Source organism: Sus scrofa, chromosome 9 (genome assembly GCF_000003025.6).
Source record: "Sus scrofa isolate TJ Tabasco breed Duroc chromosome 9, Sscrofa11.1, whole genome shotgun sequence".
NCBI classification, from domain to species: domain Eukaryota; kingdom Metazoa; phylum Chordata; class Mammalia; order Artiodactyla; family Suidae; genus Sus; species Sus scrofa.
The window spans coordinates 35,864,100-35,879,308 of NC_010451.4; the positions used below are offsets into that span (position 1 = coordinate 35,864,100).

The 15,209-nt window shown below is 35.8% G+C and overlaps 1 protein-coding gene and 1 long non-coding RNA gene across 14 annotated transcripts in view; one reads left to right on the forward strand and one right to left on the reverse strand.

Moving 5' to 3' along the window:
- Nucleotides 1–8,653, forward strand: part of LOC102162684 — a 32,937-nt gene extending 24,284 nt beyond the window's left edge. For 2 of the 4 annotated variants that reach the window (XR_002335618.1, XR_002335619.1), the window contains exon 5: nt 8,517–8,630. This is a non-coding gene — a long non-coding RNA (uncharacterized LOC102162684). Of the gene's footprint in view, nt 1–8,516 lie in introns of all 4 variants that reach the window. The other 2 variants (XR_305327.3, XR_002335620.1) reach the window with 2 other exon arrangements.
- The window catches only part of KBTBD3 (kelch repeat and BTB domain containing 3), a 32,960-nt gene continuing 24,562 nt past the window's right edge, over nt 6,812–15,209 (reverse strand). For all 10 annotated transcript variants that reach the window (XM_003129820.4, XM_005667293.3, XM_003357271.4 and 7 more), the window contains one exon: nt 6,812–14,791. In XM_003129820.4, coding sequence (XP_003129868.2) covers nt 13,189–14,791 — 1,603 coding nt within the window. In that variant the 3' untranslated portion in view covers nt 6,812–13,188. The remainder of the gene's footprint in view (nt 14,792–15,209) is intronic.

Consider the following 15,209-nt stretch of genomic DNA (forward strand, 5'->3'; position numbering starts at 1 on the left):
GCAGGGCCTGGCAACCAATCAGACTAGGGGCCAACCAAATCTATCAGACCACTCACACAGTAGGCTGGTAAAACAGACGGATACACAAGGTCCACTTAGGGGATCCCCTGGAGCATATAGCTTGCGTGATGAGAGGGCAGTGCACTGCTGGGATGCATAGTGGAAGCTCCTACAGAGGGCCATTTTTCCAAGGTTGAGAAATGTAACTAACCTAGCACATACCTAAAAATACAAACAGCAACTTATACAAAATGAGGCAACTGAAGAATATGTTTTAGACACAAGATAAAACCCCAGAAGAACTAAGTGGAGTGGGGATAGGCAATCTACCCAAGGACTGATGATGTTAACTTCTCTGACAGCATCCTGTTACCTCACCATCAACCAATAAGAGGATTGTGCATGAGCTGATCAAGCACCCTGAGACTTTCTCCCTCACTTTGTTTTTAAAGGTATTTCCCCAAAATCCATAGGGGAGTTCGGATCTTTTGAGCATTAGCTGCTCATAGTCCTTGCCTGGCCCATGTGATAAATCTTTCTCTGCTTCAAACATTTCAGTTTGTTTGGCCTCACAGTACGCTGGACACATGAACTTAGATTCAACAACAACTGGATGGAATTTAAGTCCTGGATAAGATTGCCCAGGGAGTTACTGTGATGGAGAAAATAAGATGTCTAAAGAGCTGGTCTCTGGGTCACACTAACATTAAAAAATCTGGGAGAAGAGAAGGAAGAATCATAGGAAACTGAGATGGAGTGAGACAGAAAGAGCCAGAACAGGTTGGAGTTCTGGAAGCCCCATGAGCAATGTATATAGGAGAAGAGAGGGATGGACTGGGTAAAAAAGCTGCTGATAGGTCAGGTAAGGGATGTACAAAGAGCCTGTTAATGGTGAAATGATTGGCAAAAGCCTGAGAGAAGAAAGATAAGAAATGGAGACACACAGAGAAAGGGAGCAGTTGCTGGAAGGTATATAGAGTCAACATGATTGTACGCTAAAGGGAATTTTGCATAGCGATGGGGAAATGCATGCCATACATAATTACTCAAAATTCTACTTGTGACTGAGAAACAACATTTTAAATAAAAAATTAATACGATCTTTATGTAAATAGCCACGTGTGGATAATACTTGCCATATTGGCCAGTGTAGCTCTAGAGGAAAGAGACCACATGAAGAGAGAGGCCACATGGAAGAGAACTGAGCTGTCCCATGGACTGCTAGCACCGAGGCACCAGATGTGTGAGGCCTCCAGCCCTACGTGAATCTATTCAGACCATATGGAACAAAGACAGGCTGTCCCTGCTGAGACCTGCCCAAATTACTGACCTACAGAATCATGAGATTGTTTTAAGCCATTAAATTTGATGTGCTTTTTTATGTAGCAATAATAACTGATGTAGACACAGTGGCAACAAAGTCTTGCCATCCTATGAAGATCTATCTGGGGTAGCCAACTGGCCTTTTGAAAGTGATACCTTAATTCCATATGCCTTTCCATTCAAATTATAATTCTATTCTGCAAAAATGTTGACTGCATCAGGCCCAGCTAAAGAAATTGGGGCACTCAAAGTAGAAGGAACAATTTCATTTATTAAGCATTAGAGTCTTCATGCATAGGCCTCCCACTTGCTTAGAGAGACCTCTATGATACAACGGATGTTTATAGCAAGGAAGTCTGAGCTCCAGCCATTGGATTTGAAGGTCTACTCCATGGACTCAATAGAACTTCTAAGTCCAGATCCCTCCTACTTCCCATAAGATATCCTTGTGCCCCTTTTTCCTCCTCAAAGATATAGATTGTCATAGCTCCTGGCCACATGTAGGTGTAGCCCATTTAAAGCCAGAAATGTTGGTTGACCAGAGCAGGATCCAGGAATGACAATTTATGGGAGCTACTGATCTAACTTTTATAGCATCACTGGTTTCTATCCTTCAAGCCCTCTCCTTACTACTGAGGTCCTGATTCTATTGTATTCAGTATTCCTGGTTACATGGAATTTATACTACTTGTCTCTGCTTTCTTTTACTCTTCTGATGCTGCATTAATTATATTTCAAAGATCAAGGAGAGTTCTTAAATTATTAATGAGAGGGACCATTATATGTAAGTGGAATTTTTCATGACTGACAATTTTCATTTTGTATTTCTAAATATCAGTAAGCTGACCTCTGCACATTTTCTTAAGTCTGTGTTACTTTGGTGAGAACTATGCTTGGAGAACAGGTGAGAAATGGTAATCTCACTCAATTTACCAGGTAAAGAAATATTAAAGTAGTACTCTGCATGATATATGAGAGTTTGCCAACATAACCAGGGTGGGAGTTTATTGAGAAAAAATTTTTGAATTTTGTTCAAAGATTTACACATTCTTCTGCATTGTAATTTGTAAAAATAAAATATTCAATAGATCTGAAATTCCTTGTAGACTTCTAAGAGCTCTCACCCATTTTATGACTGGAATATGTTTCTATAATCTGTTGTCTGACTCATATGTGTGCAGTAGATCTGGGTTTCATTCTCCATATGTCATCAGCCAGAACTTAAGAGCTGTGGGTCAAGGAGAAAAAGGGAATTCTCATCTGGGCAGAGCAGACGTGGAAGTCAAGGAACTTACTAAGCTTCAAGGCTTTGAACGAGAATGGAAAACAAAAATGGGGCCAAAATTGAAAGTGTTAGCAACAGAGATCAGGCAAAAATCAAATAAGGAGAGACTTGCCAAAGGAGCAGAATATTCAGTGAGTTCAAGGAGGATAGGGAATACATCTGATTTTCTTGCTATTGTACCCTCAAGCCTAGCACAGTGATGACACACATTAGGAACTCAAGAAATGGTTGTTAGGAGTTCCCGTCATGGCTCAGAGGTAACGAACCCAACTAATATCCTTGAGGATGCGGATTATATTCCCTGGCCTTGTTCAGTGGGTTAAGGATGCAGCATTGCCATGAGCTGTGGTGTAAGCCAGCAACTGTAGCTCCAGTTCGACCCCTAGCCTGGGAACTTCCATGTGCCTTGGGTATGGCTCTAAAAAGCCAAAAGAAAGAAAAAAGGAAAAAAAGAAATGGTTGTTAAATGAATACATTAATAATGACAAACTCATGGTTGAGCCTAAAACTGAATGTTTAGGGCCAAGTCAAATCTAGACTGTGTATTAGGCAAAGTTTTACTTTGTCCCATCAATTCCCTCTGCCAAAGTAGCTTTGGGGACTTTTCAGATTTAAAATTTTATCCCTAATTGTAGAATCCATTGTTGTATGTCAGAGAGTTAAGGGGAAATAGGTTCTGATGAAATCAAACAAGAAAAAAAGAGAAGAGGGAGATGAGAAACATTTATTGAACATTTCCCATTGTGAAGCATGTCATATAATTTATTTAATTCTCACAAAATTTTGTGGGGGAATTAGTTATCTCAGTTTTGCCAAAAAAAAAAAAAATGACTGGGACATAGAATGTTTAAGTAACTTGCTCAAGCTTATACAGCTTTTAAATCACTCTATGGTAGAACTTAGATACGAACCCAGACATGCCTGACTTGAGAGCTGGGTTCTAAACTTCCATCCCAGTATGTTTCCATACTTACTCGCTGATAAGGATTACTTGCAGTAATTGCTAAAAATATGAGTTCCTAGGACCTGAATCTATAACTTATTAAATGAAAATCTCTAATAAGAGTAAGATCCTGGATTTGGTACTTTTATTTTTTCATTTTACATTTTTTTGCTGTGCCCAAGGCATGCAGAAACTCCCATGTCAGGGATCAGACCTGTGCCACAGCAGCAACAGTGCCAGATCCCAAACCCACTAGGCCACTAGGAAACTCCTGGATTTGGGATTTTTAAAAGGCCACTAAAATGATTTTTTTTTTTTTCTCGTCTTTTTAGGGCCGTACCAGTGGCATATGGAGGTTCCCAAGCTAGGGGTCGAATCGAAGCTGTAGCTGCTGGCCTACGCCATAGCCACAGCAACACCAGATCTGAGCTGTGCCTGCAACCGACACCACAGCTTGGCAACACTGGATCCTTAACCCACTGAGCAAGGCCAGGGACTGAACCTAAGTCTTCATGGATACTAGTCAGATTCATTCTGCTGAGCCATGATGGGAACTCCCAGACGATTTGTTTTTTGAAGCAGGTTTAAAGAACATTGCCTGTTACATATGTTCCTGGGTAGATATCCCATAACAAAAATTATTGGTTAGAGTTTCAATGCTTTAGTTATCAAGAGAAGAAATTTAGATGCTTTAAACTACTGAATAATTCTCTTTGTGAAAATTCCTAGAAACAAGAGTGTTCATTAATGTGTGCTTGTAAGAGAAACGTGAACTGTATTTAAAGGGAAGAATACTGTGGTAACCCTTTACTCCTTCAGGAATAGATACAAGGTGAACTCTATTTGTAAAAGAAACAAAAAATTTACTGATTTGCTAAAAGGTAGTTTAAAAAAGAGCTATAAATTGTTTGAATTCCAATTAATGTTTCATAGCATGAAAGGGTAGTTAATCTCTAAAAGGAAAACATTAAGGCTAATTGGGTTCTTAAATCTGAAAAGGCTACAGTGAAAGGCTTTTCTTGATTGAAAAAATTAAACTAATTTTGCACCATACATTTTGGTCAAAGTTAGGGAAAGGTAATTAACTTTCCATGGAAGATTCACTAATTTCTATTAGAGCAAAATTAGGTTCAGCCCTGAACTGGGAAGAAATGTAAAAATATTTATCAGGTGTAGTGAACTCTAACACTATAAATACTAGGATGATCTGTTTAATATGTATGCTTAAATTCTATTTTAAGACAGGTCCCACAGATTTCTTAAGTTTTTCATGAATATTATTAAGTTTGCTATCTTAGGTTTACTGAAAACTTTAATGGAAGTCTTTAAAATTGCAAAATTTAGGAGTTCCCGTCGTGGCTCAGTGCTTAACGAATCCGACTAGGAACCATGAGGTTGCAGGTTCGATCCCTGGCCTTGCTCAGTGGGTTAAGGATCCCGCACTGCCGTGAGCTGTGGTGTAGGTTGCAGATACAACTCGGATCCTGCGTTGCTGTGGCTCTGGTGTAGGCCGGTGGCTATAGCTCCGATGATTCGACCCCTAGCCTGGGAACCTCCATATACTGCTGGAGCATCCCAAGAAATGGCAAAAAAAAAAAAGACAAATAAATAAATAAAATTGCAAAATTTATTAAGTGCAAAGAAACTTTATCCTGGAAATATGGGTTTTATATAAGTAAACAATAGTAATTAAAATGTAGTATGCAGTTTTACTTAATTAATGTTCATTAGGTAGATTGGGTTAGTGCCACGTTGTCTAAATGTTCAACATTTTGTAGTTTCAAAATCCTCAAAATACTTTATAAACACTATTTTGAAACTCCACATTCATAGTGAAAAGAGTAATTACTTTTTTAGGATTATTATTTTTTTCTGAAAAATGTACCTACACATCAATTAAAATCTATATATTGGCTAAACTTCTAATAGTTTTTGACAAAACATACTTGTAATTTATATTGTAAATGCATAAGAGCCTGTAGCACAATATTAAGTAACTCTTAGTTACTTAGTGATTGGAAATCTTGGTGATCGGAAAGGGGAAAACTGCTAGTTTAAATGCTCTTTGCAATTTATTTTCTTTAAGTATCAAGATTAAATTTTGTCTCTGAGAGGGGCTTTTTTCTTTTCTCCTGCAGTGAGTGGAAAGGGACAAATTCAAGTATTTCAGAATTTAGGGAAAGAACTTGAAATGCCAGTGCATCAGATTGAGATAATTAACCATTCTGTTTAATGATTTAAGAGGAAAGCTTTCAAGTCTGAAAATGTTGACCAAGAGAAGAGACCTCTGTTTTGAGGGGAGCACCCCAACAACTTGGTAACAGGCAACCCTACAATGCTGATACATTTTAAATTAATTTTGTTAAAGTCTTCTGTCTACGGGGATAAAAGAGAGGAGATGAGTCAATATTTGATGGCAAAGTAAACCACAGAAAGCTGGAGGCACATGAAGAATTGACAGAATTAAGGGTAGAAGTCTGGAGCAATAAGGTTGGTCCAAGGATTTGCTGAGAGAGTCTAAGAAATTCAGAGGAAGCAACTAGCCTTAAGCAATCATGTGGGATATGGACAGTTGGTTTTTTTTTTTTTTTAAGGGTTGAGTTTCCAAAGAGGAACTCTGTTTCATCCTAGGCAGTAGTCTAGAAGAGGGACTTGGGAGCCAAGGTCATATAATAAATCACAACTCACCACATAGGAAAATCAAAAACATGATAGCAAATGGGCCTGTCCAGAAAGAGGAAAAATTACAGGAACCAGAAGTAAGAAAGCATCTGTCCAATGCAAACATTTTTAAAAGTCTGTTTATGGTACAATCTCTCAGACTCTGGAACGCTTCACCAGCTCCCCCCATGAGCATTTGGATACATGAGGTAGAAAGGAGGCATATACCCTGGCAGCTGGCTGATCCTTGTATGGCTGGTGTCCAGTGAAACAGGGTTGGACAGTGCCTGACCCTGTCCATTCAGCTAGCATCTGCTGCTTTCATTTGTGGCTCATGGATATTTGGCCTGTTCTTTCTTAGCTCAGTCAGAGTCTGGAGGTCTCTCCCTACCTATGACTCATCTGAAACCTCGCTGTAGGTTTCAGACCAGTATGTCCACCTGGAAGTCTATGTTGAAGGACATGTCATACAGCTACAGAACCCCTTCTGACAATAACCCCACCTCCACTACCACACTCTCAGGAGTTCTGAGACTCATCAGAGCCACTCAGGGCATCTGGGCAAAGGGGTGGCAAGAAAATGAGACCCTTAGCATCCATCTTTTTCTACCTTTTTTATTTCTAATAACAATAAATACAAACAATATGTATTCTTTTCTGAGATACATTTTAATACATTAACAATTATTTTATATAATTGAAATGTTTTACTACATGTTAATATGGTTAACATGGTCCTGCAAAAATGCTGATTTTATTTCATATAGATAGCATATGCCAAAAGCCCATATTCTACTAATAGGGAAATGAAGTAAATTACTTATCTATGCAACATAAGTAGCTTTGAGCACTATCTCCTTGGGGAAAAAAGTCAGTAAAGCTATTATGCTCTTGTAGAAGGAGAAATGGGGCTTGCATGACTACCAATGAAACTTTCAGTCATTGTCTTATCTATTATTGCATTTGCAAGGAAACACAGAATTAAATGTTATAATTAAAATTCAAGGAGAAAAAATAATCCTTAAGTACTAAAAAAATTAGGTGTATAAATTATGTGGTGTATGTATATTTCATTTTTTAAGAACCAGCTATACATATACTATACAACTTATATAATCAACTATACATGTTCTCCAAAGGTGGACAATGCATTATTTAATGCAATTTCACTCTTAAATAAAAACTAATTCATTATTAACTTTCCCGTATACTAATAAAAGCTAATATACAACACATATTAACAAAAAGTTGTATAAATTACCTAACCCAGACTTTGAACATGAGAAAAATATTAATCATTACAAAAAGAATTAACACATAACTAAAGTACAATGTGTAGCATTTTTAAAAGTAAAATCCTAATGTAACTCAAAATAATTTTTTACATAAAAATAAATTGTGAAGTGTAGAGTTACAGCTAACCCATTCGGTAACAATATAACTAAATTTTGCTTCACATATTGGCAATAGAATGTCATTTTTACTAGACGCTTTATATGCAGGCAATGTGCTAATTGATAGGTCCAGAAATGATAAATATATGTCCCTATTCCTAAGAGTTTCCAATTAAATGAGGATGATAGACATGAAAAGAAATTTACACCACAATGTAATAGAGAACTGCCCTCCGAGTTATTCCAATTACCTCTGAAATCAAGAGCATAATCTGTTGAGCTCTTAAGACAAATATTATTGGGAATGTTGTCAAAGTTAATGAGATGAATAAAGCTATATTCAGCTATATATATATATAAAGCTTGACCTATAGAGTTATCTAATAATGGCATTATTTTATGGAAGTATCATGCTCTATCCAACTGAATAAATAGCACAGATGACTCTCCAAACTTAGATTGTTACCATAAGACCGGTCCTTATTAATTTGTGAGCAAATTGTCCTCTTACTAACCACCAAGGATGTGACTGCTTTTTTGTTCTTTTGAGGGTCTCTCTTTTCCCTTTCTTTCTTTTTACAGCCGCATCAGTGACATATAGAAGTTTCCAGGATAGGGGCTGAATCAGAGCTGCAGCTACTGGGCTACACCACAGCCACAGCAACATGAGATTTGAGCCATATCTGCAGCCTACACCACAGCTGGCAGTAATGCTGGGTCCTTACCCCCTGCATCCTCATGAATGTCAGGTTCTTAACTTGCTGAGCCACAACAGGAATTCCTTGAGGGTCTCTTTTAGCAGTGTTTTTAAAATTCTGAAAACTATATCCAATGACAAATGATCAAAAGACAGTAAAATTTGGCTTTAGAATTCCTCTCTCAGAAAATATGTTTGTGATTATGTTGACAGGGGGTACAGAGAGAAATACAACAAGGCTCTAGCCCATATTGGATTTATAAGAGCTACAGAACTGGCTAAGGGAATGAGATGCCTGAATTAAATGGATATTCTGCAAGGCTGGTCATACTCAACACACCACAAAAGGTGATAGAGCGAGGATCTCTGGCAATTGTACAAGGAGAAGGTATGTAATTCTGGCCCTTGTGGCAGGTTTTAAAGTATTAACCATTTGAACAAGAAGGAAAATGAGGCCTTGATTTTAGAGGAATGGAAGCCATGCTATTTCCAATATTTATGGAAACAGCAATTTGGGACCAAAGACTGCAAGTTATTACAGGGATACAGAGTTGCTTTCAATGTTAGAAAGAACTTTCTAGTAGAACTGTTCAAAAATGGAGGTAGTGAGCCCATTACCCTGAAGGAACTGAATTAGAATTTTTAAAAAAATCAACCATCAAGGGTGTTTTAGAATTTAGAGGGGCTTTCTATACCAGGTAGGAAGTTGTGTTAGATTCTAAAGTTATTTTCAGGCTTGAATGTGAGTCTATGATTTAGAAGAGTTATCATTTATAAGTGTGTAATATTATCCTGTGATTAATTCCCTATTTATATATTAAATTTGATTAAGCATCATAGTATCATTAAATATATGTATAAAAACATCTAGATTTTTTAAAATATAAAGGCATTCTTTCAAATCATATAATCTTTAATTAGAATCACTAGATTTAGCTCTAGAGCTACATTTGCAGTGAAATAAGTCAGGAGAAAAAAATCAGGTCCTAGTCTTTCAGTTTTTATTCACAATAAATGTGCATCTATTACTCAATAAATCAATACTAAAAATAAATGTGCACCTATAGTAGATAGAACGAAAAATCCCTACTAGCAGCTCACTGTTAATGTCAGCAGGCTTTACACGCTTTTTCCTGAGTGATTAAAAGAAAAAAAGAACAAATTTCCTTCAGTAAGAATGCTCCAAGAAGGGTGTAATTTTAAGACTCAAATCTTACTGAAATCTTGAGTATGCAGAATCATTAAAATCAAGTTACTGAGAATGCCTAAATGCTAAATAAACTGGAGGAAACAATTAATCAAATGTCAGATAACTATTGAGATCAAAATGTGTATAACAGAGTGTAAAAATCTTTAGTTGTCTACTCCTGCACAGGAATTTACTGGGCTAATCATCTGCCACATGCCACAATCTTTGATAGCTAGTCTTTTTCTAAATATGGCTTTATAAAGTGGAGTAAAGTTTCTTGTGTTGAATAGAAATGTTTCCTTATAGATTTCGGCCTCTGCTTTTAGGTTGCTCTCACTGCCCATTAGAAGACATTTTGGGTCTTACACATTCAATTCTGAACACAAGTTTCTAAATACTGGATCTAATTAAACCAAGAATGATGATTTAAAAGTAACACCATATATTCAGAATGTATTAGATCGTTTTATTTATTTTCTCCAAATCTCAAAAAGTTAAACAGATGTTTCCCTCTATACTTGACTCTGATTTCCAAACCACATGCATTGAGCTAGGTAGACTAAATATATATTTAATTGCTCCTCTTGGTATCTGGGAAGAGTGGAATCATGTTGTAGGATGCGGTTGCTTGCAAATAACATCCTAGCTTTTAAGGGTAACATGTAACAAAATGAACACTGCTGTGATAAAGACCTCTTTCCCTCCCTAAACCAGAAGAGAGTGTTATGGGAATGTAGTTAATTTTGATGATACAAATATTCTTCATACTGCTTAGTCTCACAAGCAATAGATGAACAAAGGGTGCTGCACACTGTTAAGTCAAGTTTGAAGATCATTCTAAAAATGTTCCTTAACTTGGATCTCATATAAATGTTGAATTCAATCTTTTTTACATTTAATAGTGACACATACATACTTCCAATTTTAGAAGCCATTACAATATTAGAATTTTTTTTCTGTTCATATCCAAATGTAGCAGACCAATAAAACTGATAGAGGATTCAGAATGTTAAATAGAATCTTTCCACGAGAATAAAAGCAATCTGGATAATGAGCACAGCTATTTTGTCGCTTACACTGCAGCACTGGCTGAAGGATGACAGCGAAGGTAGACTTTAAAGGAAAAAAAGGAAGACTAAGGGAAGAAGACATAGATAAAGGGATGTTATTTCTTAACCTGTACAGAGAGGAAAAACAGCTCCCTCTGGGAGTACTGAAAATAGATTTGAGAGATCATTGAGACGTGCATATCAGAGATCCAGAATAGAGGGTTGAGGACAGAATAATATATATGGTTCTTAAAGCCAAAGTGACTGGCATGATCAGAAAGGTATAACTAGTCACTGACCACGTATACATGTGGTTCGGTTCCTTAAGGATTATGAACACCCAGAGCCAATTTCCTGTAACCATTTGATAGATCAAATGAAAGTGCTACCATTACAAGATCATTACAAGATGATGTAAAATTAAAGCCAGATCACTTATTAATGGAGTCATGCCCAGCACAGACTGCTATGGCGCCAAGGGAAAAGAATATAAATAAAGAGTTTGGGGGTTTTATGACTAAAGAGACTACGTTTCTTGAAGTTATAACTGAGAAGAAGCACTCAGGTACAGATGTAAAGGAATGGAAAAGGAAGTGATAATGATTAACAAGTAACCTGTAGCAACTGCAGAAACTAAGGCAGAAAGCCTGTGCTTTAGAAAGTATATTAAATCAAATGCAGAGGGAGCCACCTAAGCCTTCATAACAAGGATATTTCTAGTAACACCAGAAATCAGGGGCCAATGACAAGATGGTAGAAATCAAGATATAATAATAAAACAAGATCAGGAAGGGATTCTCTTTTTCCTCTAGTGTCTCCTTTCTGGAAAGATTAACAATTCCTAGAGTCACTGCTTAAAAATAATATTTATTTTAACATACTTTAATTATTCATATATGCTTAAATTAACAGTTTAGTGTATCTCGCATATAGGTCGCCCACTGTGTTATGGTCTTTCTCAAATAACTTGTTTTCAAAACCCGATATACACACAAAAGAAAGCCTCCACTGAATTTTCTTTCTTTCTTACACATAACATATACACAGAGAGAAAAGAGCAGAGCCAACAAATGTAGGTAGGGAGGAAGTCACCAATTCTACAGAATACTTTTTATGCAACTATCACCTGGTTAGGGACAGTCCCTGATTTTGGAATTGCATAATTTAGTCTAATACACTGTTCTACTTGGAAAAATATATTTGAAACTTAGGATTGCATAAGTTTATACGTAAAATAAAAGACTTTCATTTAGGTATATTTTCACTTCTAAAGAATACATACATTTACAATAGATTAACATTTACTATAGCATGTGGGTAACTACATTTGATTCCAGAGAAATATAATCTACATGTTACCTGAGATGTAAACCAGGTGTCTTAAAACCTAAAATGTCTATATCTTTAAAACTTATTAAAGAAACATATCCTCTTACAAGGCAGAATCATCTTAGCTGAGAATAAGGATGATTAATACTCTTTCATTGTCTGGGTTAAAGATGATTAAACATCTAATCAGATACAAGTTTTGAACACTACTGTGAATACCAAAATCCCAGGCATATTTTTAACTTTAGAAAATAATTCACTATGAGTAACTTACTGAAGTAGTAATAAACATACACAGTGCTTTACGGCTGGCATCATAAAAAAACTGGTATGGTACTAATTTAAACACTGAAATTTCTTATTGCAACTTAAATTTGGACAGGTAAAAGTTTAAGAAATGCCATCAATAGAGGTTCACTCATCTAGAGGTCAGTTTTTCTACATTCTCACTTACACTGGAAACTGGCAATGATACGGAAAAAATATTTTAGGACTACCATCCCAGAATCCAAGAACTTCACTCAGTGGGTTAAGATAAACTCAGGTCAGGTGTAACTTAGAACTGATTCAGTAAATTAAGAATGTTAATTTACTGAGCTTGAGCCAGAAAATAAGAGAGATATAATACTGCTGGAAACTGAAACCAACTGACACTGAAATCTAATAGAATCAGCAAATTTTAAGGCATTTGAAGAACTGCCAGTGGCATTATGGCATTACAACATGGTACATTATGCTCTTAATGAAGAGTTGAATTGTAAAAAGTTAAACCATGTTTAGAGTAGTTTTAGAAGGCTAAGGAAACACACTGCATTTCAGAAAATTTTCTCACTAAAAAAAATGGTAAAAGAAATGGCTTAAAAGCAGCTAATCAATAATCAGAAAAAATAGGAATTCAACAACTCTTATACCTGTAGTAACAAGGTAGGAATCTCACCTCTATTTTTCACTTAATATAGTGTTAATAAATAATTTTTACTACCTAAAGAGATTTCACACATCTGTACAAATCTGTGAACTTTGTTTTTAACTAGAATTTCATGGGTAAAGTACTTTAAAAATCAAAACATCAAAGCCTGAGTTTTATTTACATGTGAAATACTGAGTATTCTAGTTTCTCCAAGATTGAATTAAATACAACTTTGGTAAAATTTATTTTGTATTTTAAGTTTCTGGGAACTTCTAATTCATATATGGTATACATTCACAGTAACTGTCTAGTAGAAGGTACATTTTATTTTATTAAGCTGTAAAGACCTTTTTACCAACAATTAAGGTTAACAAATTTACTGCAAGTTTCTAGAACTGCACACTACTTTTAGAAATGGTTAGAAAACCATGGGTCCCTGTATTTATTAAACTGAATTGCCTGACAGTAAAATTCAGTTAAGGCTTTTGGCATTGGTGAAACTTCTTCCCACTCAGACCTGCTGCTGTGGTAGACCTGCACTTCATCTGTGATTTCATCTGGTGCATAATCACCACCTAATATATAAATTTTATCTTCAATTCCAACTGCACCTGCGTTAAATCCTGCACATTCAAAAGACCCTTCACCCTTCCAAACGCAAGTATCTGGACAAAAACTATAAACCTTATAGGTGGAAAGGTCACATATATACAGTGTGCAGTTTACTGGGACAGCTTTAATTAATGTTGCATGAAAAAACTGCCCAAATTCTGCTACTAGTTCAGACCACTGATCAGTTGTAGCATTGTATTTAAAAAAGCAATCAAGTGATGGGTTAAAAGCATCTGTAATCTCTACCTCTGATCCAAGAACATAAATTACATTTTGGCATGCACTTGCTTCAGGATAGTATATGCCCCTGGGTAACGGGCTAACAGACACCCATTCTTTGGAAAGAGGGTTGTAAGATTCAACATCTAAGAGGCTTTTAATGTCCTGAGATCCTCTAGTCTTTCCACCAAAGACAAATAATCTATTGAGAGCCATAACAGATGTATGCATGGTTCTTGGTGTTTTCATAGCTGATACCAGGAAGAAATCATTTTTGACTGGACAATAGCACCAGGTTTGATCAGTGGCATCATGATAGGATTCTGCAATATGAAGACGAACCGTTCTGCAACACGGCCCTTTACAACCACCTGTTAAGAATATTTTCTCCCCATAACTAGAGAGACTAGATCCTGGCAAATCAATCAGGTGTGATTGTGGTAGTATTTTCCATGAATCACTTTTAATATTATAGCAAAACGTATGTTGATTTTCTCCATTTTCCTCGGTTTTGTGAACAAATATATATTTTTCAGTTGTGGATGGTCGAGCATCAGGGAAAAGTCCACCAGAACCTTGCACACACTTAATTGCATCCATGATTATGTCAAAACAGTCTGTGCTTTTGAGTAAACACTCTTCATTGAGTAGACAGTCTTGAAGTGTCTCCTCAGATAACTGATACAATCTTACTTTTTTAATCAAATAAGGCAGATGCTTTTGCCTTGATTCTAAGTTATGCTTAGTCCAACTAAGGACAACTTTTAGTACAGTTTCTTCTTCAGGAACATCTAATTCATCTGATTCTAGACATTTTTGCAGTACTCCAAAATTCATCTCTAAGAAATCACTGGATTTAAATAATAAAGAAAAGTGATGTTGCACAAAGTATAAAGCATGATCAAACAAACGGGCAGAGCCATAGCTATCTGATATAGATAATAACTGTAAACAATTGACAAGATTAATGCTTTTTATTAAAAAGTCACTGCAAGCTTTGGATAGGAAGGAAACTTGAAGAAATGATGACAACTGGAAGAACATTTCCACATTATCATCTGTTATCTTTGTTTTTCCAGTATAGGCATAATCAAGAAATGCTTTTACTGCTTTGGAAGACAAATTAGTAATGGTAACACTTCCACCATCTCTTTCTTTCATGTTTACTTCAAACATAGCCCTGCAAAAATAAAGAACACAGAAGAATAAACAGGAATTTTTATTCAATGATAATTTTAACATTACCTTAAAGAGGTTTCCTTTATTCCTAGGTTGATTAAAAATATATTTACAAGATATATTTTAAAAGCATCCCAATAAATTACTTTAATGTCTATAATAGGTACCATACCATATTATTTATCTGTAAAACATATGTATTACATAACTCCTATATTGCAAAATATATGCAATATAGCTGAGCTACAGCAACATATTCAAAGAAAGCTATAAAAAGATTCAAATTTTGTATCTGATTTGATGTTCTTATATATTATTCATAAAACTAGGGTAAAATCTAAGGGCTGAATTTATATATTCATGTGTTAACATCTCTGCAAATGATTAAAAAAATTACTTAAAATATATAAAGCTTCTGA